This window comes from Molothrus aeneus, chromosome 15, assembly GCF_037042795.1.
Source record: "Molothrus aeneus isolate 106 chromosome 15, BPBGC_Maene_1.0, whole genome shotgun sequence".
Classification (NCBI taxonomy): domain Eukaryota; kingdom Metazoa; phylum Chordata; class Aves; order Passeriformes; family Icteridae; genus Molothrus; species Molothrus aeneus.
The window spans coordinates 8,865,003-8,892,478 of NC_089660.1; the positions used below are offsets into that span (position 1 = coordinate 8,865,003).

At 41.2% G+C, this 27,476-nt stretch overlaps 1 protein-coding gene across 1 annotated transcript in view; it reads left to right on the top strand.

Annotated features, from left to right (window-relative positions):
- Positions 1-507: 507 nt before the first annotated feature.
- Positions 508-27,476, top strand: part of TRPC7 (transient receptor potential cation channel subfamily C member 7) — a 72,277-nt gene continuing 45,308 nt past the window's right edge. The window contains exons 1-2 of the mRNA XM_066560071.1: positions 508-903; positions 8,535-9,312. Of these exons, the coding sequence (XP_066416168.1) occupies positions 902-903; positions 8,535-9,312 (780 nt within the window). The 5' untranslated portion in view covers positions 508-901. The remainder of the gene's footprint in view (positions 904-8,534; positions 9,313-27,476) is intronic.

Consider the following 27,476-nt stretch of genomic DNA (forward strand, 5'->3'; position numbering starts at 1 on the left):
GTAATTGCATGGTTAGGGGATCCTTGCATCCAGGTAAGGCAAAGCAGGTGGGCAGGGGAGTTGCACAGTGGGGAAGGACATGGAAGTCATGGACTTGGAGAGCCCTGTGTGACTGGAGCTGTGTGGGAGGCACTGGGAGCATCCAGGGGAGTGACTGGGGAAGAACACCTGCTGTTAACACTCAGAATGGGGGACAGAACGATGCCCCAAGTGCTCCTGGATGCAGCTTGAAGTTGTTCTGGCAGCTCTCCCCTGCCACGCAAGGGAGGGGAGCGATTGAACTGACTGATTCTTTTGCGTGTTGGTTTCACTCTCCTTTCCCTCCTCTCCTAGCACACGCATACACACACAGCCCTTCTCCCCCACTTCCTGAAAGCCAGGCTCTCCTAGGTAAGGGATCAAACTATCCCAGCGCGGGCATGGCAGACGGGGAGAAGCGGCTCCAGCCCCTCGCGGAGCGGGGCGGCACAGCGGGGTGAGGCAGAGCCTGGCATGCGAGGGGAAAGCCCCGCGGAGCCCCCCGCCCGCTGGGCAGCCCCAGGCAGCCCTGCCCTCCCCGGGAAGGCTCTCTGGCCCCGCCTGGGCTCCGGGCTTGAGAAGGGGGCGCGCCCAAGCCAGCATCGAATCCACACCTCCGGGAGGACAGCGGCGTGCCAACAGGGGGAGGGAAGACGGGCAGGACAACGCCACTCTCATGCCAGCCTCGCAGCCGGCTCTTCCTCCAGGAGGCGAAGCGCGGGCGCTCCCGGGGAGCCGTGCCCCGGCAGCTCCGAGGGTGGGATAAGGATGAGCGGCTTGGGCGGCGGCTGCAGCACCGCGGACAGCGGCAGGACCGAGCGGCACCGCGGCCAGCGCCCCGCGGCCACCGCCGCCCGCTGAACGGAGCCTGCCCGACGCGCACATGTAAGAGGCTGAGCGGGGATGGGGGGGTGGATGGATGGATGGATGGATGGATGGGTGGATGGTGCCCCTGCCCCTCTCCTCTCGGCTCCTCGCTGCAATGCCGCTCCTTACTTAGGCACCGGGAAGTTTTGTGGGGGTTGGAGAGGTCTCCGGGTGACTCGGTCTCCTGCAAGCCTGTGGATGGGCTGGTGGGACGAGGGTGGGTTGGATGGGTGTGCAGGTGGTTTGGCTTTTCACGAGTGGTTTGGCTTTTCACCAGTGTTTTGGCTTTTCACCCTTGGAATTTGTGCTTGCTTTCAGCGTAATGCAAAGGGCTTGTTGTTTGCTAGCAGCACATGGTTTGGAGGCATGCTGTTGTCTTCTTTGGTAGCTGGATGAAATGTTTAAGGGTTTGTTTTTCGTTAAAGCAGTTTGGGCAAGGTGAAATTAAAAATAAAATTTAAAAAAAAAAGTGAAAGGGGACACTGTATCCTGCCCGTATCATGCCTGTTGCAGCTTGCAAGGTCTAATGGTTGTCAGGGGTCCTTCTCTGCACGTTGTTTCCTGTCTTGAGATAACTACGAAGTGAGCATTGAAAAGGGTACATCAGTAGGGGAAAATGACATGCAGCCAGAACAGAGATTACTAGTTCTTTTCAAAGCTTTTCTTGCTCTTTTTAATGGAACTGCTTGATGAAAATCAGCGTTACACTGCCCCCTGCTTGAACAATTGGAGATTTTTCGTTTTTCTCATCACTAGTAAAAATTTATGAATGAACAGGTATTTCTCTGTTGTGTTCTCTAGTATGATCCAAGCCTGAGTTTTGAAGCACTTCAACAGTGAGGGTGAATTATTCCTAGTTCCTAAAGCCAGATTAAAAATAAAAAAAGTAGAACTCATTCTTCTTGTGACAGTTCATTTGGTGGTCAAACCTATTAATGAATGAACAATGGGAGAGAATGTAAAAATAGCCTTAATTTTGGTACATCTATCTCAAGTGTTCTGTGATAAATTTTTAATAATTAGCCAACTTCACAACCAGAGATTAAGGGAAAACAAGGAAGGAAGGGGAAAAAAGTAACCTAGTACTCGTTTTATAACACAAGAAGAATTTGAATAAAAGAGCAAAGGTGATTATTTATCAGTCTCTCCTGCTGTGAAAGTCTGGTATTGGTGCACGACATTTCTATGGGATGGGGAAGAAAATGCTGATGATTAGTTTATAAGAAAGAGAAGGGTGAGACAGCTGAAAAGCAGCGGATGTTTTTTTCTGCAAGATAGCTGGTAGAAAACCAAATTCCATATCCTTTTTTTTTTTTCCAAACCACAAGACAGAGCTGCCTCTTTTCTAACAGAGACCAGGGAGGATTTGAAAATGTAGATGCTGTTAAAGATTTGGTGGTCCATCCTAAATGTTTCTAGGCTATTGTCCTCAGAGCTTTTGCTTCACGTCACGAAGATGTTAAAAGTGTTCATGTGTGTCATTGATCAGCATTTTTTAACAGCACCAGAGGCCTGGTTTGTCTTCCTGAACATTCTCATGCTGCCATTCCCTAAAAAGATTTGAAAAGGTGTGGTTTTGCTGACTGCTCCTGTAATTCTACAAGGAGAGAGACCTCTTTCCAAATTTTTCTTTGATCTGTATGAGCAGTGGGAATGATGGGGAGAGGATATTACTTCCTGCATCTGGTTTGTAGGGCTACTCTGCAAATGAATTAAATCTGCCTGCATGGGCTAAAATTTTCTATTAATTACATCTAAAAATCTATTAATAAAAAAAAAATCTAATAATACATCCTAGACATGTACTCAACTTTACATGTAGGAGAATGACCACATTGCTGATGGTATTGAATTGGGGTTTTCAATGTTGGTCACAATCCAAGAATAAACAAAGTGGCACTTCAGCTTTTCAAAGCATAGAAAACTTCAGAATAAGCTGCTGCCAATCAAAGCAGCCATCCCAAATTTTACTGAGTCTGTTTACATAGTAAATCAGCAATATGTGAGAAAAGATACTTAAAATTCTTGTCTTACAGGAGAAAAAGCTTGACTTAAGGTAAGATTTTGAAGGCTGATTAAGATTTTGAAGGAAAAGGGGGTATCAGAGGACTCTGGCAATGCAAGTCTGTGCAGCATTTGGAATGCCAGGGTAGCCTGTTGTATATAGGATAATAAATGTATGCAGTTGTGTTCAGTCTGTGTTCCTTGCCTGAAGTCTGGAGTATGCTTCAAAATAAGTTGCAATTTTTAATTAAAAGATTAAACATTCTACTATTTTTACTCTGAAAATTTTGAATTATTCTTTTAAATTGATTGATTTCTACATCAGTTTGTGTTTGCTTTTAGAACCCAATTTCCTTCTATTTTGTTCATGTTTATAGAATGTCTTACCTGGCCAGGTTTTCTATGTGGAACCAAGGGTTAACAGAGAAAAATGGTCCTTTGATATATAAGAGCTGTGTCAATTCCAAAGAGGCCTCAGGGAGGCTGCAGCCTTTATGTGCCCTGATTCTTTTCAGAAGTATTGATGTAAGTAGAAAGAAAAATAATAAATAAAGTGTCAATTAGACAGTTTCTGAGGCTCTGCAGGAACTGAGGGCAGTATTTTCAAAATGGCTTTCAGAAACTGAAATTTTCTTTTGAACAAGGCAGAGTTAAGGTCTCATCAAAGCCTGCTCTGAGGGGTGCTTACACAGCTTATAGAGCACAGTAATGGTCACATATCCAAAGTCTCTTCTGTAGTTTCTGGACAAAGGGGGCCATTGAAAGGACACAGGGAGACTCCTGCCAACCTCTCCCCACTCAGAGAAGGCAAACCCAAAGTGTAGTCAGAGACCAAGTGTCCCTAAAGCTGCCTTTGTAAAAGTCCTGCTCAATTTCTAGGCTTAAAGACAGGTAAAGGTTGACATCACCTGAGAATTCCAGAATTGCTGCAGTTCCTAATACCTATTGATTTCAATACCTTTCACAGACTTTGGATGTTTTAAAAACTCAAGCAGGTACTATTCAGCCTCTCCTACACACTTTTAAAGCTCTGGTTCAAAGCCATGTGTAAAAACTCCAATTCAGCCTTTTAAGGCACTTGGGTCTTTGAACATTTTCTCCAAGCCCCAGCTCCAGGTGGTAGCCCTGCCCTTCCATAGGTTTTTGTGTGGGACTGGAGAGGCAGCAGAAGGTGTTGAATGGCAGAGTCTGGAGCACTGTGGAAAGGAAGGTCAAGGAGAGGCCATTTTCTGGAATAAGCTCCATGTGAAGCAGCTCAACTCCTTTGTTATGTCCACCCTGTCCTACATGTCAGCACTCAGATCAGTTAAGAGAGTGTGGCTGCAAAAAAAAGGAGAGTTTCAGCTTCAGTGTGTTTCTAATGCATCCACTTTAAGAACAAATCTCATATTGTGCCATGTTCCCCTCTCAGACACTGAGTGTCTCAGTGCCGTCAGAGCCAATTGCAAGGACCTGCTCTCAGTCACTTTAATTAGAAACTGAAATGCTCCCAGAGGAAGATTTGTTACCAGCTAAATCACCTTTCAGAAAGAGCTATTCTTCTCCACTCCCCACAGGAGTCCAGACATCTTGTGGCTCCCTCAGCCATGGAAAGCTGGATGTGCTTTGCTGCAAGCAGTACTCAGGCTCTGAAATTTTTAATTTTCTTTTCCTGGACCATTTTGTCTCCAAGAGCACTGCATGTATTGGCATCCTTTCCTGGAAAAACACAGTATTTAACTGCAGTGCCTGATGGGTTTGATCAGTAGCTGTCTCAATAAAATATGCAAATACAGAGTCATTTCAATCCAAAGCACCTTTGAAGAAAAATGATAAGATAAATGCAATCAAGTCACAATTACTTTTATTAAGTGAGCACACTACACAGGCTCAGTAAATATGATTAGTTCTAAATCTGCCTGCACAGAGCTGAGAAGCAGAACAGAACAAGGTGTCGAGCACAGTCGTGACATTGCAGTAGGGTTCAATTTCCAAGAGCTTCAGGTACTGCATACTTTGCTCTTTGCACTACTGCTTCTCTTGTCATGATTCAGTGCTCAGGTCAAGCATAATTATAACTTTTTTTCAGAAGGGGGTTTGGCAGCTGAGCATGTCTAATGAAATTATTCAAAGTGTAATTTTTTATTCATCTCTACTTCTCTATAAAGGTGATAAAGTGTGATAGCTGAGATATTGATCTTTGCTGATGAGCAAGGGGGTGGGGGGGTCATAATTCATCTGAGGGGAAGCCCTCTGGATGCTGGTGCTCTTGCCCTTAGCTGCAGGGAGTGGAGATCAGCTCTGTGCTGTGGGGACATCCCTGCAGAACATTTATGGCAAGATAAATATTGGGTGCTCATTATCTCTGTGAAGAGCAGGTGTTCTTTCCTGTTTCCTCTTTTTCTGATGCAATTTCTGTTGTTAGAAACTGTGTATGAAACCAGTGTTCTCTCTGAATTGGAGAAAGTGAAATGAAGGTCCTCTTTTTCTGGCATGTTTTCACATATACAACAAACAGGTGTGAAATAGCTCTAGGCCAAACTCTAACCTCTTTTTCAGGCAAAAATCTTAACTAGGCCAACAGTAATATTTTGTGTGTTTATGTTTACTTTGGGTGTGATTATAAGACTATCTGTCCCATCTATGTGGGTTGTCCTTTAGAGGTAAAAACATACCTGAAGAGAAAAGTTTTCTAACAAAAAAAAAAAAAAAATCAAGAACTGTACTTCTACATCAGGAAAAATATCTAATAGATTTCTCACTATTGGAAATTATAGATATTTCTGAGCTGCTTCCAGCACTGACACTTAAGTGTAACAACAAATATAAGGTTGCCTTACCATACATGGGTTTTGAATATCAAAAAATCCAAGTGGAATTCCTCCAGCTTGAAACAGCCAATAAAATTAACTTTCCTAAAATATTCAGGCATGTTCAATCCTGCTGCACTCATGGGTGATCACTGAGCACCTACCTGGGCTGGACTGGTTTCCCCTTGATCCCAGGAATGATGGTTTAAGTCATCACTTGCTTGTCCTTTCAAGTTGCTTAACATTTTAAGATATTTAATTCAACACTCAGGGACTCCCAAGGCTGTAAATTTTTAAAGTGCTTTCTGGTTCTATAACTCCCCACTTAACAAAGTCACAACTCAGAAGTGTTTCTTTGCATGTGCAGTCCTTGCATGAACTCAGCAAGGTTCCACTACATGTTTAAAATGTAAATGCTGTCCTGAGTGGCTGAAGACAGGAGCTCCCGTTTAGAAAAGCATTTGTGCATATGGTTAAACACTTCTTTTTAACCATGTGTTACTCTTCCTAGCCTTACTGGAACTGCTTCTGAGATGAAAGCTAATTGCTGAGGAAAATATCAGTGTGGATGCATATATGTTTCCAAAATTTGGACTCCACTGAAATCAATGAAACCTATAATGTTGACTTCAGAGGGTCCCAAATTTTACCCCAGGCATTTTTTGGCTTCAGAGAACTCTATATCCCTGTCAAATATGTTAATTGCATACTTTATTTATTTAGTTGTTATTGTTTTCTCTTACAGTAAATTTCATGCAGTCTAGGGAATTCATTCACTTAACCATATTGCCTTCATTATTCTAGTATACCTCATCTCTGTGTGCTTCTTCAACTTCAAACCACACTGGAAGGAAATAGTTTTAAGATTCATACAGCACTTTATCTCTCAATGGAGCCTGGGATGATATGTTCAGTTCCTACTAGCTTTTATTAAGATGTTACAGTTATGCATCAAAGCTTGAGGGGAGAGGTTCTCAATTATGAATCTGTTTCAACCTTGTGTGGTCACATAATTGATTCCCTAGGATTTGTTTAAATTTTAATGTAACTCTTAAAAAAAATGCTGTAAAATTTGTTTGAAAGTCTTCAGTCCATATCAGCACAAAAGTGATGAATTAAAATGATAGATACATATGTATATATTAGTTCCATAAGAACAGCAACCTTGACAATTTCAGTGTTCTGGATCTTTAGATATTTTGGGTTTCTGATAACCCTGTGTTTTGCCAGGTTCTTGCTGGTTCCTTTGTCACTCCTTTGTTACCTGTTCTTGAAGGCAATGTACCTTCTCCACTTTGTCTCCTGGCTCAGTTCCCTCTCGTCACTCACTGCAGAACTTTCCAACTTCTGTAGTATTTTTTCAGAGAAACACATGAACTTTTCATTGACTGAAGGTCAGCACTGACTTGGAGAACAGATGGAGTGTGGAAGGATGAACCGTTGCCACCCACTGAGCATTAACACCTGCTTATTTGTTACATCTGTCCACTGCAGCTCAGAGGCTCCTGAAGATTTTACCCAAGTGATTTAGGACTTGCCATTGGGCTGAGTGCAAATGCAGTCTGTGAAAGAGGTGTTGTTTTTACCTTTTTACTCAGGCTGCACATTCTGTGGGCTTTGGATGGCAATTAACTCCACATGCTTAGACTCTAAAAGGCACTGTGAATGTCTTGAAAGGCTGCTGCAATAAAATTTTTTAAAAGAGCAACATTGAGACAGCTGTGAATGCAAAATATGAATGTTTTAAAGGCACAGATACATTTAGGATTTATGTTTATTTCATACAAAAGTGTGTTTTCTCATCCATGAGACAAACTGCACATAACATTGCTTTCTTTGGGACTTCCAGAGAAGGTGGAATAAGAATAGTTTGTCTTCATCTCACCAGCTCCAAGTGAAGGGCATTTCAGCCACATAACCAGGGAGGAAATTTATGACTCTTTTTCTCCTGCCTTCTGTTTGTGATGAGAGACCTGTGTCTTGTATTTCTGCAGTAGCTCTCTAAGAGATGCTTACTGGGGACTGCTGTGACACTGTATCAGGAGTTATTCCTGTGTTTTTTAGACTCTCCCCTGGATCTGGATACTTGTATTTGAAGTGGCCAACCGTAGTTCAGTAAGAAATTAGACAATTCATTATTGAACTCTCTACATCAGGAAACAGAAAAAGGGTAGTATATACCTTGAAAAAAAGAAGGGAACAGGTGGTTTTCTTGTACCAGCTGAATCTTATCAGAATATGCAATATAATTATCCTTGTTACCATGTGCTTAAAATTAGAAACATATGAACTTTATGGAACATAGTTTATTGGCCTGATCCAAGGTCTATTGACAAGGGAGAGTCCTGCTAACGTTCTTTAGGGCTCGTGCCCTCAAGGACAAAATTCAAGAAGAATAGTTCAGAAAAATAATGTCTTGTGTATACTAATCCTAAATATGATGTAATGAAATTCTAAACAATACAAATGTAAAATTATATCTATTATAAAATATAAAAATATAAAATAATATATATAATCATTGATATGATATATAATATAATTATATAATATATATAAAATAATACATTATATAAAAATTATATATATTATAAAATTATGCATTTACTTTCCTATTTATCAAGTCAAGGATGTCCTGAGCATCCTTGTTGCAATCAGGGTGAGCAAATCACTTGTCTTTTGTTCAGAAGCTAATCTTTATTCCACGTATATCCGAAATGATTTTAAGTAACTGGCTCAGGCCATAAAAAGCTAGCCAGATGTGGCCATAATGACACATTTCCAACCTTCTTTCAGGTTCTGTGAAATGATGACTATGCTGGGATATAACCAACATTCCTCTCTGGTTTTCTGCAGGTTGAGACACAGCAATTCTAAAGACATGCATCGGAGGCACGCCACCCTTCGGGAGAAGGGCCGGCGCCAGGCCATCCGGGGCCCTGCCTACATGTTCAACGAGAAAGGCACCAGCCTCACTGCCGAGGAGGAGCATTTCCTCGACTCCGCAGAGTATGGCAACATTCCCGTCGTGCGGAAAATGCTGGAGGAATCCAAAACCTTGAACTTCAACTGCGTCGATTACATGGGACAGAATGCCCTCCAGCTGGCCGTGGGGAACGAGCACCTGGAAGTGACAGAGCTGCTCCTCAAGAAGGAGAACCTCGCCCGAGTCGGGGATGCCCTTCTGTTGGCCATCAGCAAAGGGTACGTGCGCATTGTGGAGGCGATCCTGAACCACCCGGCCTTCGCGCAGGGACAGCGCCTCACGCTCAGCCCCCTGGAGCAGGAGCTGAGGGACGATGACTTCTACGCGTACGACGAAGATGGAACTCGCTTCTCCCACGACATTACCCCCATCATACTTGCTGCCCACTGCCAGGAGTATGAAATTGTTCACATCTTGCTTCTCAAAGGTGCACGGATTGAAAGGCCGCATGACTATTTTTGCAAGTGCAATGAATGTATGGAAAAGCAGAGGAAAGACTCCTTTAGCCACTCTCGCTCAAGAATGAATGCCTACAAGGGATTAGCCAGTGCTGCTTATTTGTCTCTGTCCAGTGAAGACCCTGTCCTTACTGCTCTAGAGCTTAGCAATGAACTGGCCAGGCTAGCCAACATTGAAACTGAATTTAAGGTAACTCACCACTGTGCCTTTTTCCTTGGGCTGAGAGTGCTCAGGCTGTTGAGTAGTTTACGTGTTTGATCAAATTTTGGGCTGCTGTTTGAGAGGTGGGGGAGTAAGACTGGCAGAGACTGCCAGATGTGTTAGCTATGCATAGATTCAGATCACTGTCATTCTCCAGTTAATAAATGCTTGGAACTGAACATTGCATATTACAGCAGAAGCTTAAGTTTCTGTGTTGCACACTGTGATTGCTTAGAATCTCTAGTTTGCAGCAGGAATAAAAATTAGATTGTTCAAAAAATGGAGACTCGTTTTTTGTAAGAAAGGTAAGTCTTTTAATTGAGCAATCTATTTTAGAGGCAGAGTTCTAGAGACTGTTTTAAGAATCCAGTACATCTAGTTCTGCTACAATGATAAAAGGTATAAATCAAGAAAATTTGGTTCTCTGTAAAATAATTTAAACTGCATTGCATCTTAATGGTTTGGTGCTGCATCTACGCATGATGAATTGCATGAAAAAGGAAAAGAGAAACAATCAATAAATAGCTATGAAGTTTATCATCATGCCAAACTCAAGAGTAGAGCTTGTGGAACTCTCTTACAAGTTATTTGAGATTTCCATTATCATAATGAGTTTGTAAATGTTCAGTGCCATTTGCAGTATTTCTGTATGTCATTTACATGATGTAAAGAGCATTGTCTCCCTTTCTAATATAAATTAGTCATTAAACCCCTCATTTTCAGTGGCTCAGCCATCAACATTAGCCTTTTTTCTGATTTATGGCTATTGTGCTGCTACAATCAGGATCAGTGACTCTGGGGTAATGAAGTCCACATTGTGAGTACACTGGGGCAGGATGCTCACCAGGAATCCATCATTTCTAATTAAGAAAACTATTCATGTGTTAAAGCATCTGTTTCAGGATTTGTAGCTCTATAATACAAAGGACTTCCCCCCTGCACCAGACTCTGGTGGGGCTGCCTTCAAACCCAGGTTCAGTTTTGAGCCCCTCACTCCAAGAAAGAGTTTGGGATTTCTAGAACAGGCTCAGAGAAGGGCACAGAGCTGGGGAAGGGTCTGGAGCAGAAGTTTGATGAGGAGCAGCTGAGGGAGATGGGGGCCTCAGCCTGGAGAAAAGGGGGCTCAGGGGGGACCTTCTCAGTCTCTACAGCTCCCTGAAGGGGGTTGTAGCCTGGTGGGGGTTGGTCTTTTCTCCCAGATAACAGGCAACAAGAGAAACAGCCTCAAGTTGTGCCATGGGAGGTTTAGGCTGGATATCAGGAAAGATCTCTTCACAGAGAAGGGGGTCAAGCCCTGGAAGAGGCTTCCCAGAGAAGTGGCTGTGTCACCATCCCTGAAAGGATTTAAGAGATGTGCAGATGTGTCAGTTGGGGGCATGGTTTAGTGGTGGCCTGGGCACTCTTGAGTTTACAGCTGGATCTTAAAGGGCTTTTCCGACCTAAATGCTTCTATGAATCTGTGCTCCCCAATTTAAAAGTAAGAAGAAATCTCGGGCTTTGCAACCATTTAGTAACTAACAGGAAAAAATTCCCAAACCACTGAGATCTTCTGGGCAATAAAATCAGGGTAAAATTTTGCAATTTCTTTTTCCCCATGTACATCAGAATGCAAGGACACAATAATTTGAAGGGGACGTTTTATTTGGAATCAGTCTGACTGAAGCAACCTCCTTGGGCTCAGTGAATCCCAGGGCTTGAGTGAGGGTTGCTCCAGTGTGAAAGCACTGGAGGCTCATGGCCACACTTAACAACAATAATATCTCATTAATGCTCCAGCTTCATTTCATAGACAGCTGTGTATTGAGAGGAGCATGAGCAGCCTCAAGCATTGTGTGCCTGTCAGTCCTGATAAGTGTCTGGCTGCAGAAAAGTAAATATATTTCTACCAGAATCTTCTCTTGCACGAATCCTCCAGGAGCAAACCAACAATCCAATATTGAAGAGCTCCATGGTGGTTATATCTTTGCACTGGCAAATGGATGTGAACAAATCAATACCAGGAAAAAACCCCAAAACATTAGAAACCATTTGCCAAATGACTGCATTTCCAGGTTTTCCAAGTTCATTGTCTTGTTGGAAAGGTCTGTGCAGCACACATCCATAAATGTTAGTGAAGTACCTACCCATACCATAAGTTTGCTTCAAAGATTTCACATTCCTTTGCTATATTAATTCTTCCAGAAATAAGAAAGTTCTCGAGATTCTAATCTATTCTCACTATAGCAAAAAAAAAAAAAAAAATACCCCCAGAGGTATGTATTTATGTAAAAATATTTATTCTTATTAACATAATCAGTGTGATGTGAAATAGGGTATTAATAAAACAGTGGGGGGTTTTTCACAGAACATGACAACTTAAGAATTTATTTTGAGGAAAGAACACAATTGCTGAAAACATGTTTAAGAAGCCCACAAATGAAGAAAATTTATGAAATTAGACAAGTTCTAGAGGGCTTTTTTGTGATTAAAATAGAATTTTCCAGAAACTTAATATGTTTGATTCCTAAAGTTCTATAATTAAGATTGGTACTCAAGAGATTTATAAAATTATCACTCAGGATTATTTAAGAACATTATTTAAAAATTATGTGCAATTGCAAAAATGCAGTTTTCAGGAGGTACAAAGAGTCCTTGAAACGGAAAGACACAAAATTTTAATAATGTAGGTGGACAAATAGTAATTTAGTAACCTCTGAAGAAACTGCTAGCATGAGCTAATTAAAATATAAATGCAGTGCCTCTCTCCTGCTGCTTGCTGCCCCAAATCTCTTATGCAATAGCACCTTTCAGCACATCAAAATGAGAAGCCAATGCATGTGCTATTTTTTAAAGAACATTAAATTTTTTTTAAGCAAGTTACCTCTTTGTGCAGAGAAATGTGAAACAAAACTGCCACATGGACCACTTTAAAGAAGAAAACTTGGGTTACCTGTGGTAGGCCAGTTTATCCATTCTTTCATTTTTTTACTGTGGCAGAAAATGAATAGATTTTTATCACCCTAAATTGCTAAGATTCAGTAATATGCTGCAAAGCTGATGAAACAGCTTTGCAAAATGTTGCCAAAACCCAAAATTTTTCTTATTAATTGTAGAAAAAGAAATTGCTATGAAATTTATAGTCCATTAGTCTAGAAATGAATACGACCCCTTCCCCAAAGTAAAATGAAAAATATAGAACCAGAACACGTAGAAATGGGGTGGGTAGGAAACCCCTAAGAGACAGATTTCAGAAGGGAGAGAAGCAAACATCAGAGTCCCTGTGTACGTGTGCAGGTCTTTAAGCAATGATATTCTCCTGTAGTGGAGGCAGCCCAAGTTGAAAAAGAATAACCCTAATTCAGTGCTTTGTCATTTTTGTGTATCCCACTTGAAAGCTCTAAATTAAGAACCAGTTCATTGCTTTCTCTTTCTTTCTAGTTTTAATTTTGTGTTTTAAAAAACCAAACCACCATCCACTGGAGCAAAGGCAGTACAGATTGGGGGACTCATTTAGTCCAGTGGATGGGTCCCTTCTGTATCACCCTTGGAAACACAGAGAAAGAGAGGATCCCGTGTGGATTGAAGGGTTCCAAGTGACCCTGCCTCTCCAGAGTGTAGGAAAAACTGGGTAGGAAACTGAGGGGCACCTCAATTCAAAAATCAAAAGTACAATTAAAACAATTATAGGACAAAGTTAAAGTGCTTTGTAGTTTTCCACAAAGGGACAAAACCAGATATTAGGCTAATGATATATATGTGAAGCTGTTTTGAGGGAGAAAGCATTTATTGTCAGCCTAGCAGAGCTAGGTTCTCTCTAGTCCACACAGGAAAAATTCTCTCCTCTCATTCTCCCCTTTTGATTCAAAAAAAAAAATCTCTGTACATTCCAATTTCTTTAAAAGCTTGCAGATCTTGCACCTCAGTCATAAAGCAAATAATCCTTGTGCCATCTACAGAGGATTCTGTTTTGCTCATATAAATAAGTCTGATGGCACTTGCAGTGTGAATAACACAGCCAGGGTTTGTCCATCTGGAGCAGGCGTCCACCCCTGAGCCAGGCTGATGAGAACTGCTCTCCCCTTTGGTCCAGAGGAATCCATCTCCCTTGTGGCAGCTCGGTGTGAGGGCATATGCAGATGTCTGCAGTTACCAGCTGGTCACAGCCAGGTGACTCATTGCCAAGGCTGGAATATTAAAAGCAGTGTCAACAGAATTGTTTTTATATGTCCATCAAAAGCCTTAGGAGATTGAATTTCTAGCAAGCAGCCTGCAGGAAATGCCTTTGCAACTGTCTTTAACAGCAGCATCAGCTCAATACTACTGTCCACAGTGTGGAAATGGAGTGAAACCCAGAACAAGAGCTCTGTTTACTTTTCCTAAAGCAGTGACTGTGGACTCCTTTTTCTGGTGAGATCCCACTCCACAGCCAGGACTGTTTTACAGCCTTGCATGCTCTCAAATTAGACCACATGTTTGTGTGTGTCAGGAAGCATCCTTGTGATGAAGTAAATCAGGCAAATCATTCCATTTAGCAATCCAGACAAATCAAATTAGAGACTCGCAAAGGAGGCTTAGAAAAAATTTCACCAACCATAAGCAGTAAATCAGAGCTCAGCTCCTCTTGACTAAAATGTTACTAAAAGCAAGATCAAAATCACCACCTGGAAGACATATGGTGTGTGGTCTTTGTTTACTGCTCCCACCAACATTGTCAGTGCAATTACTACAGCAAAACATGTTTTGTTTCTCACTTATGTGTTTCTTCCTGTCTCTTTTCCCTCTAAAACACTTTCTCTACAAGCTTTTGGGATCCAAAAGCAGGTCCTGGCAGTGAGCCTGCTCTCATGTGCAGGTGAGCATCAGGTGCAGGCTCAGGAACTGGGAGAGGCTGTGGGATGGGAGGCTGGTGGGGCAAGTCCAGTGTGTGGATACTGCAAGGATGAGCCTGAGCTGCCTCTGCTTCCACTGGGGCTGCAGTGATGGAGAGCAGCTGAGCCTCAAACCCCTCTGTTCCCATGATGCTGGAAGAGTAACAAAACAGCCCTTGAGACTCTATGATTTGCTAGGATGATCTGGCTCTCCTCTTGCCTCAGTAAGTCAGCTCCAGCTTTTATTCTGCCTAACTATAAATTGTTAACTTCACAGGATATGCTTAACTTAAACTTTTAAAGAGAAATTACTTAGTCCATTTTCTTGGTATTTCTGGCTCCATGCTGCAGGGAGTTAAAAAAATATCTATTATTAGACTCTTTTGAAATGAGTGACAAAAAGATGGAAAATGGCATAAAACATTGAAGGGTGAAATAGTATCCTCCATCCTTTGAGAGAATGGAGAATAGCAGTGAACTTGGAAAGAGAAAAATACTTGAAAAGCCTCAGACTGTAAACCAGCAGGGCTGTACTTATAAACTCTGCTTCCTACCCAGGCTGGGCAGACTCTGGGGTTTGTTTGCTCTCAGGACTGACTGATGGGAGCTGGTGCCTGCAACTCCTCTCCCACTGAAAGCAGAAACTGGCGTGGGAACCTCTGTAATTATCCTCATGAACATTCCTGTAAGTCCATCACTTAATATCTCTGCTCTGACCCATTCTTCCTTCAGTGATCTTTTCATCTTTTCTTAATCTCTGCCCTCAACATATTCTCTGGCAGACATCTTGCTTCTGTTATGTTTGGGATTACTTTTTATGACTCATATTTATTATTTCAGCAAGTTGCTCTTAAAGGCTTTAGTGTGTTTATATGGCATTTGTTTAAGTTTTCATTTAATTTTTCAGACATTCTGTTCCTTTATTTTTCTTCCAGACAGGAGTTGCATATTTTAAAGAGATTGATTTTTTACTTAAGCAGCTTTCTTTTTTTTTCCTCATGTTTCACTTTGCTGGGTTTTAAGAAGAGAAGCCAGCAGGGAACCTCAGAAATTTGGTCTGGTAGGCAGAATGTACTCATTGCCTTTTATTACTGTTTTTATTTCTCTTGCACAGCTCTTAGTCTTACCTACTGCCTGTTTTGAAAATTAAGCATCCCAGTACAAATGAGTATAGGAACATCACTACTCCCAAATGATTTTTTTTTTGGATATTAATTTTTCCAGGTCAATCTTCAGTGAGAATATTTTTTTCTTAGGGATGGAGTCAGGAATGTGGTTTGGTGGTTTTTAACTTTTAAAAAGGACTGATCCTTTTTTCCCCCTCTCACCTATAAACCAATTTTCCCCACTGCCATGAAAGCATGCACATTTAGAACCTATGATTTTTTTATTTTAATTTTCACTTGTGCAAAGCAAATGCATAAACAGGTACAACCAATTAATTACCCAACTCATAGTACAGGAAAGAATCAAGTCCCAGTAAAGCAGGGAAACAAATTTCCTATTGTTACAAGTTTAACTTCTTGTTGGAACAAATTAGGTATTAAAATAAGAGAGGAAATTAAAAGTGATAATGGAAATAGCCTGGGAGAAGGAGAATAGATTTAAGCCTTCTAGTGAAATCAGTGCTTGGCTCACTGAGTGGGATTCTGTGCAGAAGGAACTCATTCTCTATGCTGTTCTTTTTCAGAGACAAATTCACTATTAATAGCTGCTACACCAGCTTTGTCTTGATAGCTAAATTAATTCATTGTGGTTACATTTTTCTAAGGATATGTAGCAAAAGCTGTGGAAAAAGGATAGATATAGTCTTTCTGCCCTTAAAACCCACCAAATCTGTGACTCTTATGTTGCTCTCTACGTATTTATAAACTAAGAAATATCCTTTATATTTTGAGAGTTGTTTTGGTAAGTGCTCTTTTTAGGCTCTGTGATTAAATAATTTTCTGCCTGGCATATTGCCCAAGAAAAATGGTTTTAAAATGTTGCATGAGAAAAAAATCTTCAAAGCTTTTCAGAGGGGTGCAGAGCCATTGCCAAAGCTGGGATGTCTGGAGCTGCCTTGAAAAATGCAGATTTGTACCTCTGTGTGTGAAGGTGTGTTAGCACAGAGAAGTAGGTGCTGTGATTCACAGGGAAGGGTTTAGCTCAGTCATCTACAACCCACACCTGTACCTGGGAAAATGAAGAACATTTTTCATGGAAGTTGTAACTCTGTTGGCAGCACAAGCCACTGAGCAGTCACATAAAATTGGATAATGTCCACTGCCCACAAGGTTATTTCACCTACCTTAGGAGTGACATTGTTGTTAAAATCTCCCAACTAAAAAGAAAACCTCTTTAAAGTTATCAAAATACTTTATATGCAGGAAAAACTTTTCTTTACCTTCCTGGGGAACCAGCCCATTCTCTCTTTTGAAAGACTGAAAAGGGAAAAAAGGTTCTTCCTTCTCCACATCAAAGCATAGACAATGCACCAGTGTAAGAAAATGGAAAATTTCAATTAATGCTTCAATTGCCTCAAGTTGAATTAAGCCTCCCCTAAAAAATCTCAAAAACTTGAAGGAAACGTTCAACATTTGAGGATGGCAAGATAGATGCAGCCCTGGAAATATCTGACTCTCCCAGACAGTGTAGCTGGGACACTTTTGTTTCCTGTGATGCTCCTGCAAGTGAGCTTTTTGGCAATGCCAGTGTGCACACCATCAGTGCAATGTTTATTACTCTTTACAGCTCCCTGGGAAGTCGTTTTTAGTCCTACTCAGTTAAGGATGAGCAAGATTGCAACTGCAGCACTCACATCTTACTGCTTCCAGCTTGATTGAACACGTCCCTGGAGCAGGATTTTAGTTTAGGTGAGCAACAGACACGATCATAAAAATATAAAATCACGTGGAATCCTTTTATAATCATTAATGGGAGAAAACATCTGGGAAGCAGAGAGCAATAGAAAAGTGTCACATAAGGAAGTAGCACAGCAGTTGCCTCACCACTGCCAAGCAATTCAGAAGCATTTTTACATATAAAGCTTTTAAACCAATCACTGTGATGCTTTAGCCAGGTAGAGAAATAAGTGTAAAATCTGGAACCAGTTGAAATTGCTTTAAGGTAATTTTTCCTCTGGGATTTCAGTGTTTCCTTAAAAATAAGCAGCCCATCCTCCAACAAGAGCCCATTTCTGAGGAGCTGGAAAATCCCTATAAAAATAGTTTAGAAATACTTTCAAAATTTAAATGTAAAAAGTTCAGCTTACCACAATCTTATTATTCTCCCATTTTGATCTTTATAACAGCTTTAACATGGGAGAAAAACTCAGTAGCTGGCAAAACCCATTGACCATTGTCTTCAGATTTGTTGAAGCCATGATTTCTTCCTCACCCTTTGAAAGAATGACATGCAGTGAAGCAGTGGGGTGACCAGCAGGTCTGATCCAAGGCTGACCCCTGCTCATGGATTCCTCTCTTTATACAAATGAGGAGTAACATCTCACATTTCGGATCCATCACAGCAAGGCGTGGTGGGCTGTGTATCACTAGGTGGGATTGATCCCTAGCACAATCTCCCAAAGATCTGGATTCTCCCACAGGATGAACCTTTGTCTCTCCAGTCTCTAAGCAATAAAGGTGAGACAAAGCCCTCTGTGCCACCTCCTGCTGTTCCCTGCCTGCCCTGTCCCTGTGCCGTGGCTGGGCTGGAGCCCTTGCAGAGCATCCCAAATTCCCTGCCAGCCCTGCTGCCAGCTGCTCAGGAGCTCTGAGAGCAGGGACAGTGATTTGGCCACTTGCCTGTGTTTAGCTAACAGTGACAGAGTGTTTTCCTTTCTTGCCCACTGAGCGTGGAAGACAAAATGAGTCCTGGTGCTCAAAGTGGTGCATGCTGTTGATGGCAGTGCAGTGAGAGGGTTCCTCCTGCCCTGAGCTGCTGTTGAAAGGAAAGACTCATTGGGCCTTTCCATCCCAGTCACTGGGTCCTCTGCAGGGAGCTCAGAGCTCCTCTGACTTTGAGCTTGCCCTTACACACTCACTCATCAAAGAGAATTTTCTCAGCACACTTACTTGCGGCCGCATTTCTCTTCACAGAGAAAAGCAAGGCACAACTTCCCAAGGATATTTTCTGGGAATCACAGCGAGGAACCTCAGAGAAAGAAGAAACAATTCTTATCTCATTTGCTGCACCTGTGTTTGTGCAAAAGTAGAATGCAAGATGGAGATTGTTTACCCCAAGTGATGGTGTTTTGTTTCCTTGGCCTGTCAGGGCCAAGTGTGTGTGCAGACTGTTGGTCAGCAGAGTCACAAGATTCTGTTCAGTAGAGTTGAGTGCTTGTGCAGGTTCAGTTTAGATGTAGTGTGATATAGTATAATAAAGTAATTAATTAGCCTTTGAATATCAATGGAGTCCTCCTCATCATTTCTCCCTTCGTCGGGGTTGCCCTGCTGTTTTACTAACTGATATAAAATGGCACAGCAACACAATCCCCCTTCTTCCTCCCCTCATCAATGAGTGGTACCAAGAGTGGTCAAGCTTAGAGCACCAAAGATGAAGATACTTTTCAGAAAGACAAAATCCAATTCTTATTTTGGAAAACAGGCAGAAAAGGCTGTGATCACTACTGTGATATCATTCCAATCCAACATTGGTAAACTTTGCATTTAATTAGTTCCACCAAATGGCCAACCAACCAGCTGGTACCAGCACTGGGGTTTGGGAATAGTTAGGAGCTGGGAGGTTTGTGATGAGCAAGATGATGGCTTTCCAAAGAGTGCTGCTCATTATTCACGTTGGGAAGGGATATCTACTGGAACTGCAAATGTGCATAATGAGGATGAGTGCTCAGAACAGAATAATGGTGTTAGATCAGCAGATGGGAGAATGGAGTCAGGTACATTTATCCAAGGCACTGTAGGGAATCAATATCATATTAATGGATGTAAACGAAGTAACACATTCTGGGGATCTCAAGTCTGACATCAAATAGGATGCAGATGGGAAGTGATTTAGTTTATCCCTCATTATGTTGTTAATTGTTGTTATTGTAGATAATTGTCATGAACTTATCCTCACTGAGTCCAGGCAGACAATTCAGAGAATTGTGGATAAACAGTAATGGTATACAAACAATTTCATATTGCTTTAAAATGGTGCTAAGTACTGTAGTATCTATGGTTTTGTGGCATTCACATGATCAAAAATGGCAATTTTCTGGAATTTAATTCGTTGCAGGGAAATTGTCACCAGTACAACATGGAAACAGCTCATTACCCACTGGGTGTCATTTCATTCTCACTGTCCAAACTCCAGGATCTGAACTCATTTCAGAACAAAGAGATATAATTATGCAATTTTATGTTCATATTTCTGCTCAAGAAGGTTCTGCAGCACAACTTCTAGGTCTGCTCTTCTCAGAGAGAGGAGAATTTCCATAAAGTCAAGAGTGCCCTATGCCAGGACTCAGCAGCTGGAATCACGTTTTTCCAAAGTGCTTGGTTGCTGCTGATGTGCTGTGGGAACCACAATTTCACCCACTTTGATGCTTGTGACCAGTTTTATTAGAAGCTCTCCTTGCTGGGCATTGAGAACTGTGGTAGTTGGCTGTTTGAGACCTGGAAAACATAAGGTTATTTTAATTATTAATATCATTTGCAGTGGCTTGCAATTAGGTCAACATTCATTTGCAGGATGGATTTAGGAGGAGTCTTTTTCCTGATATGCATGTCCTGCTTGTAGCCAAAATTCCTGTGAGAGAAGGGACTCATAGCACTTTTGAACATACAAATGTATTTTTAAAGCAAGTTGAAGGTACCAAATTTACCTCAGCCTAAGGGATAAATGAAGCTGTCATGAGCAAACAATTACTGTGAATTTAAATACATTATTTTCTCCTGGTTGTTTGCCATCTGATTTTCAGGAAACACAGAGATTTCAAGCAGCTGAGCTGAAAAGAGCCATACAATTGAGGAAGAGCAGCTAATTCTTTTAGGGAAATGAAGTTATTTCATCTCAAATTGTACAGGAAATAGAAATCTTCCCCAGTGAAGCTTGCAACAAAGAGATCAGAAATGTAATATACATGGGAAAATGTCAGAGAGAAAAAGTATGGATGGCATGAGAAATGAGAAGCTTGGCCCAGAGGTAACTTTGTGCGTTTAAAAATTTCTGACATCAGAGCTGCAGAATGACCTGAAAGGAGGTTGTGATGAGGTGGGGGGATGGCCTTTTCTCCCAGGTGATTCTCAGTGTCATATCCCCACACAAGGAGAGAACAAATGTTTGAATGTCATGAAGAGGGATTTGGAGCAATGCACTGCATCATCATGAGCTTGATTTTACTGTTGACATCAGCAGATCCTAAACTCTTCTCCAACCACAAAACCACCAGAGTGTTATTTTGAAATGCATACTTTGCATTTAAAGAGAAGCTGTTGACAGGAACACTGGAGACAGGCCCTCTCCTTGACCACATTTGTGTATTCCCCACATTTGGCATGCACATTTCTCTAATACCTCTGTCCTGTTTATGAGACATCCAGGGACTTGAGAGTTTATCTTCTGAAAACAGGTGTTTCAGCATAAACATTCAAATGAACTAGGGAAAATCTGGAGGAAAAAAACACCTTTCACTCAGTTGAGGAATCAAAAGCTGTGGCTAATTTGTGATGTGTGTTTGAAAACAAGCTGAGGTGATAGGAAAGAGAAGCACCTCAAGCATCAAATGCCATCTTATGTTGAAAAGCTGCTATGCTAACCTTAAGACTTTAAATATTCTCATTTTTAAAAAAAAATTTTAGACCAATATAATTTCTGTTCTAGGTTAATCAAACATTTTCAGAGACTTGGAAGGGGGTTGCAGCTCTCTGCTGAATAGCACTGCTGTTCCTGCACAGGGATGCTCAGTAATGGTACCTGTCAGGCTGAAGGTGACTTTGGGGGAAAGGAGTAGAGGAGATGGAAGTGTTTTTCTGGCAACTCATTAGGTATGAAAAGCAAGACTGTATTCTGTTCAGGGTGAGAACTTTGATAAGTAAAATCATCCATTAATTTCAGTGTAGAGGGAGTTCACATGTACAGGAAACTTATTTCAAGTTTCAGATAGTAAAGAAAATCAATAGAAGTAATAAAAAAGGCTGAGAGTGGATTCTGAAATTTCTTATGCTAGGGAATCTAAAACTTTGAAGAGTCAGGAATTGTGCTCAGTCACAGTCCTTAACTTTTTTAAGGATTGTCTTTGATTCCTGCATTTGCTTCCCCAAATAATACATCCATTAATTTTAGATTTTAAAAACCATCCAGACACCTTTTAAAGGAATTGTTCCAAGGGGAAGTCAAAGTAAAGTATTTTTCCTTTTCTAATGTTTTTATTGATGGAAAAACAGCTTCCAAAATTTATTCATTAGTTTTGGTCCCACTGAAGCTACATTTATCAAAAATATTAATAATTTCCCAGAAGGTATTATTGGTAGAGTTTTTAGATTTGTAAGAGCTTGTAAGTTTCTAGATTTGCTAGAGCAGAAAAGAGCTAAAGTACAAAAGAGTAGAAAGGAAACAGGGAGGTGCAAACCTATCCTTTCTGCTGCTTTTGACAATTCACACTTGAAAGTTCTTGGAATGTTATTGCTGAAGATTAAACATATACCTGTACCTGCAAATGATGCTGCAAAACATGGTAACAATTCTAAAGGATTTTCAACCCCACAGCTAGAATTACTACCACCCTCTTGTCGAGCTTCTTGAAGTATTTAATGTATCTACCAGTCAATAGGTACAAGATGAAATCCAAAGTCAGTGGTTTGATGGATTCCTGAATGCTCTATCCCCTTGGTGGAGGGATATGCTGTCTCAGACATGAGCTTCTGCAGTGCATAGGAATAGATGAATTGCAGCTAGAAAGCTGAGAAGAATAAAGAGACATCAAAAAAAAAAATAGTCTTATTGTAAATCAGTCAGAGCAACTGCCATTGAAATCCTTGCAATGGTGCAAGGGTTGTTATTTCCATGGCTTGTTGAAAGTCAGAAAATTTTTGGTCCTCAGTCAAATGATCCTATTGTTTTCTGGGCTTCTTTGGAGAGGAATAATGTCAACACAGACACACACTGCCTTGTCCTTAGGCTCCTATATTGGCCACATCTCTTGGTGTCTCCTGACAGAGTCTAAAATCCCCCTTTACCTGGAGACCCCTCTGCTCTGCCATGCTGCAACCGGGCACTGCTCAGAGGACAAACCATGGCCACGTTTATCTTGGCTCCATTTAGAAGGGTCCAAATTGCTGGGAAAGCAACACAGTCACACTTGTGAAATGTCAAACTCTTGTATATGAACAGATTGCTTATTATATTATGCACGCTGGAGATTAAGAAGTCAAGGTCTGGATCATTTTGAAAATGAACTGAGGCATCTGTTCCTACCTCTAGAAACATTTAGCAACCTGCACCTGAGTGGGGAAATGTTTTAAACCAGCACTGGGCTCTAAATTCAGAGACATGCCCACGGCTATGGCACAATGTACCCAGAGCTCCAATAATTCTCTGATGTGCTGCCACTTAAGGAGCAAGAGAACATAAACCAATGTTTATGTGCTTTCTGGAGAATTAACTGTACAGCCTTGGCATAGACTGTGCATGTGGGCATTTAGTCTGGAAACAATAAGAATGCACTCAACTGTATTCAAAAGTGCCAGCAGCTGGCAAAGCTCTTTGGGAGGGTGCTCAGTGCATTTCAGAGCAAAGCAAATCCTGGCCAGGATCAGGGCAGGGCCCTTCCTCAGCATCTTCTCTCATCACCTTTCCTGCCACAGGCCTTGTGCTTCTTTTCACTCCCAAACATATGGCCAGCCAAAGACACTGTAAGTACCCACAAGGAAATCTGCCCCACAGCTTTTCAGTGCAGGCTTGTGCATATTTCATGTGGTGTCTAATTGGCAAATATTTATAAGCATTTTGAATATTTGACATGATGGTTTATTTAACAATTTCATTTCAAATCTTGCGTGAAATATTTCAGCATTTTGTCCCCCTCCTTTCTCCCAGCTTTATTTTCTTTCTACAATAATTTTTACTTGGGGGAGTTTTCTGTTCATATTTACAGAATTGCCTCTCCATTTTTTTCCTGCTGTCTCTTCTGAAAATGCTAATCTAAGCAATGCAGTATTTCTCTCCTTGATATATGTGTATGTGTGATGTAGAATAAATACAAAGAGCCAAGAGCTCAGAGAAACATAAAAAGAGACTCTGTGCAATGTGCCTGCAGCTTTCATTTGCACAGCAAATTTAATGCTACCCAGAAAAGCCAGATAGGTTCCTGGTCTTAGTTTTTCTCATTTCACTTAACTTTTTACTCAAACTCCATCCCTCTGACCTGAAACAGCTCTTTTCTGAAAATATCTGGTTGGTTTTGAACAGATGTGGAGACATGACAGAGTTCATTTAGAACATAATCAACAGATAATAATAGGGTACTTGGAGAAATTGCAGTGAATGACAAGTACCATCAGCCTTTTCAAAACAGCAAAATTAGACATTTTTAACTCCACATGCACAACAGTGTTAGAAGAAGCAGGAAATTACTAATTTGGAATCCTTTTATTACACTCTAGTTTTTAAAAAATGATATTGTAACATTCTCAGGCATTATCCTGATCCTGCTCTGCTCACTACCTCTATTGGAAATAAAAGTCTCTTCCATGTGTTATTTGAAACAGACTGGCTCTCTTGCCTACTGGGTTGTATCCCTCATCTTCCTCCCTGAGGCTTGACAGCACTCAGCCTGTCAGGATGAGGCCCCAGCATCTCTCATGTGTGACCTGCAATTTTTCATTAGTGTAAAAATCCATCTGGTTTATGAGCCTCTAAATCCTGAGACTTTCATACTATGGCACCTAACTGGGGAGCTTGGGAAAGTGTGGGTTACTGTCATTACCTGTGTGTGCTTCTGCTGCCCTGCCAGGAGAACTGAGCTGGGTTTTGTGTCCCCAGCCCTGAGTTTCCTGTTGTGGCACAAGTCTGACCCCACTGCCTGGCCAGGCTTGCAGCCAGGATGGTTCTCCACAAAACTCATTTGGACAGCAGGGCCATGAAGTGCCTGATTTAGGGGTTGGACCTGGCTGGCAGGGCAGTGGTGAAGTGGGGACTGTCCCTTTGCACCCCGAGGCACAGTGGCCATCTGCCCCTCTGTGCTCTGGCAGAGTCATGGGAGTCCTCAGGGCTGTGATCTTCAAAAGCCTTGGTGTAACAAGAACCACAGAGAATCACAGAATGCTCTGAGTTTGAAGGGACCCACACAGATCATCAAAGTCCAGCTCCTGGCCCTGCACAGAGCAGCCCCAAGAATCCCATCATGTTCCTGAGACTGTTGAGCTCCCTGAGCTCTGACAGGTTTGGTGCTGTGACCATTGCCCTGGGGAGCTTTCTCCAGTGCCCAGACACCCTCTGGGTGAAGATTTTTCTAATATACAACCTAAACCTCTCCTGACACAGCTTCAGGCCATTTCCCCAAGTTCTGTAATTGCTCACCAATTTCTGGAAGTATCTGGAAATGCATCCTTGTTTTTCTTCACCTCCTCCCACCCCTGGCTAATCTCTGCCCTGGGCTGCAGCCTCCCATCCACTGTCCCAGCTTTCCTTCCTGCAGGGAAAGCAGCATCTTGGATGCTTCCAAATGTATGAAATACAGGCAAATGTGTGAAATAAACAGTGCTGGCATGAACACCAATAGAGCTTGGATGCTGCCTGTAAATAAATCTTCTTGGCTTTCTTGGGATTTTTCCCGTGCGTCAGAACTCACAATTCAGGATTTTAGGTGCAGGTACAGAATTTCTGCTTGCATCACCAGAGCTGTGCTTTGCAAGCCAGGATCAGAAGAGGCTTGGCTGTCAGACCTCTGTTAATCTCAGTTTTTAAGTAAAGAATAATGTGTGCTTGAGAGAAATACCTTGACATGAGGAGAGTCATTGAGTGTGTTCTTGCCATCAGGGTGATCAGGCTTTTCTATGATGACTGTGAGCATTAAGGAGGCCAGAACAAAGATGACAAATGATTTTGTAAAAGGGATCATCAGAAGACACAGCAGGTTCAGTGACCTTTGAGACTTGTTTTAACAGATGAGCAGTCTCCTGAGAGATGCAATCTGCCTGCCTGCCTGGCTGCAGAATTGCTGTAGGGCAGTTTATTATTTTATTTTATTTTATTTTATTTTATTTTATTTTATTTTATTTTATTTTATTTTATTTTATTTTATTTTATTTTATTTTATTTTATTTTATTTTATTTTATTTTTCTCTCTACAGTTTGTACCTTGGATAGGATGTATGGCTGCTTGTGTCTACTTAAAAATCGGAGTAAAAAACTTTGAATGAGGAAATCATCCATAGTTTCTGCAAATGTACAAAACCAGTAAAAACATTAAGGTTGGAGATGTGCATAAAGTTGGGTCTTGATAGAGTTTGCCAGCTGGGAACCTGCCATTTGCAGATGCTTTGGAAGCACTTTCCTAGTTGCTACTAAACATCTTTCTTTAAAGAAAGGAGAAGAGGGAGAAATAATCTAATCTAATAGAAACTAGTTGCTCAGATGATGTGGAAGTGGTGATGAGAATTACCTAAAATGTGCTGGTTAAGAGATAAGCTTGTGAACTTTGCAAAAAGTACATAGAGTATGGTATTAAAGCCCAGCAGAGTTCTCACCCTTGGTTGTTTTTAAGCTGCTGGGCTAATTAAGCATCTCCATTACCTGTGGCAGCAAGGCATTTCATTCCCACCCTACACATGTTTTCAGATCTATCCATATTTGCTGTCCTTCACTGTTTCTGTATTTATTTAGAGGCTGATATTTTTGTTTGGCCATCTATACTCTCAGTGAAGAGGTAAGCTTTCAATTTATTGAAATTCATCTTGGTGTGGGAAGATTAAAGCATGGAATTGACGTGAGAGGAGTGCTTTGAAGCCATAAAGTAAAATCTATCTTTCATTTACATTTCAGACTTTACCTCACCCTGTATCTGAAAACATTTACTCCACAAATCCTCTCTATCTCCACAAAATGCTCTTGTACTAGATTTAGATGTAAATGGAACATCGGCTTTTGCCTGAGACATAAGAACATCTTAAATCTTAGTGCTCTAGTTTGGCACATTTATGGAAGTCTTGGTGGCCCGGCTTCTGCGATGGGGCATTCACCCAGATAAAGATCTTCTTGTTGTACTCTTTATGTCTCCTCTTAATGAAGATTTGTAGTTCTTGCTCCCCTCCATTAACAACACAATTAGAACACCTGTCTGACTACAGCACTCAAGGACAAAAAGAGGAACTCAGATCTAAACTTTTTTGATATGTAAGAGGACTTAAACATAGAAATTTCACCTTGCAGAAGGTGTCAGCAGTAAAATCCCTGCTACTCCCCAGCTGTCTTCAGCCCCTTCTCCTAAACTGAGATCAGAAATGGCTTCTTCCCCTCCCTGTGAGAATGCCCCACCGCAGCCCTGAGGGGCTTTCTGGTTCCCTGTGATTATTATTCTGTGATCATTCAGTTGTTCTGTGCTCTTCCCGTGCATGAAAAGTGAAGTTGGGACACGCACACACACGTTCATGGTAGAAGTAACCTCAAATCTATGACAAAGTCATTGAACCAATGATTTAAAATCATTAGCATCTCAGTTCTGAAGGGGAAAAACTGACCAAAGAAGTTAAGCCACCTCTAATTAAGTGTTTTAGACAGTGCTGTTCTAACTAATTAATGAATGTTTGTACAGTGCTTTGAGATCATTGTGTAACAAGGAAGGCTAATATGTTGCTATGTGTAAATGATAGAATAGATAATTTAGAAAACACAGAAGCACAAAGCCAGGTTACCCTTATCACTTCATCAAAGACAAGTTTAACTATCTTCTTCTTTTGGCTGCTGGCTTAATTAGATAAGGTTCTGAATTTAATTAACTCATCAAACCTAATTTGAAAAGACCTCTCAAATCAGTTAGAGCTTGTCTTATGCTTATTATTCCTATTTGTTGCATGGAGCCTTTAATATCACCATTTTGTTATTATATGAATGGTAGCCTTAATTGTGTTCTAATTTACAACATTTACTCAGATGGTGGCACTCTCCTCATTTTTTAAGTGTCAGCATATGAAAATCAATCACAATTTAATTTAGGGCAGGGAAATTGCTCTTCTAGTCCTCTGTCAAGTCAGGTACAGGTTATCTTCTCCCCCATAAGTGTAATTTGGGTTCTCAAAGTGAAATTATTTCACAGGAAATCATGTTGAGTTTCTGAAGTTCCATTTCTTGGAGAGGGGTTGTGACAATTTTCATCTGGATGCT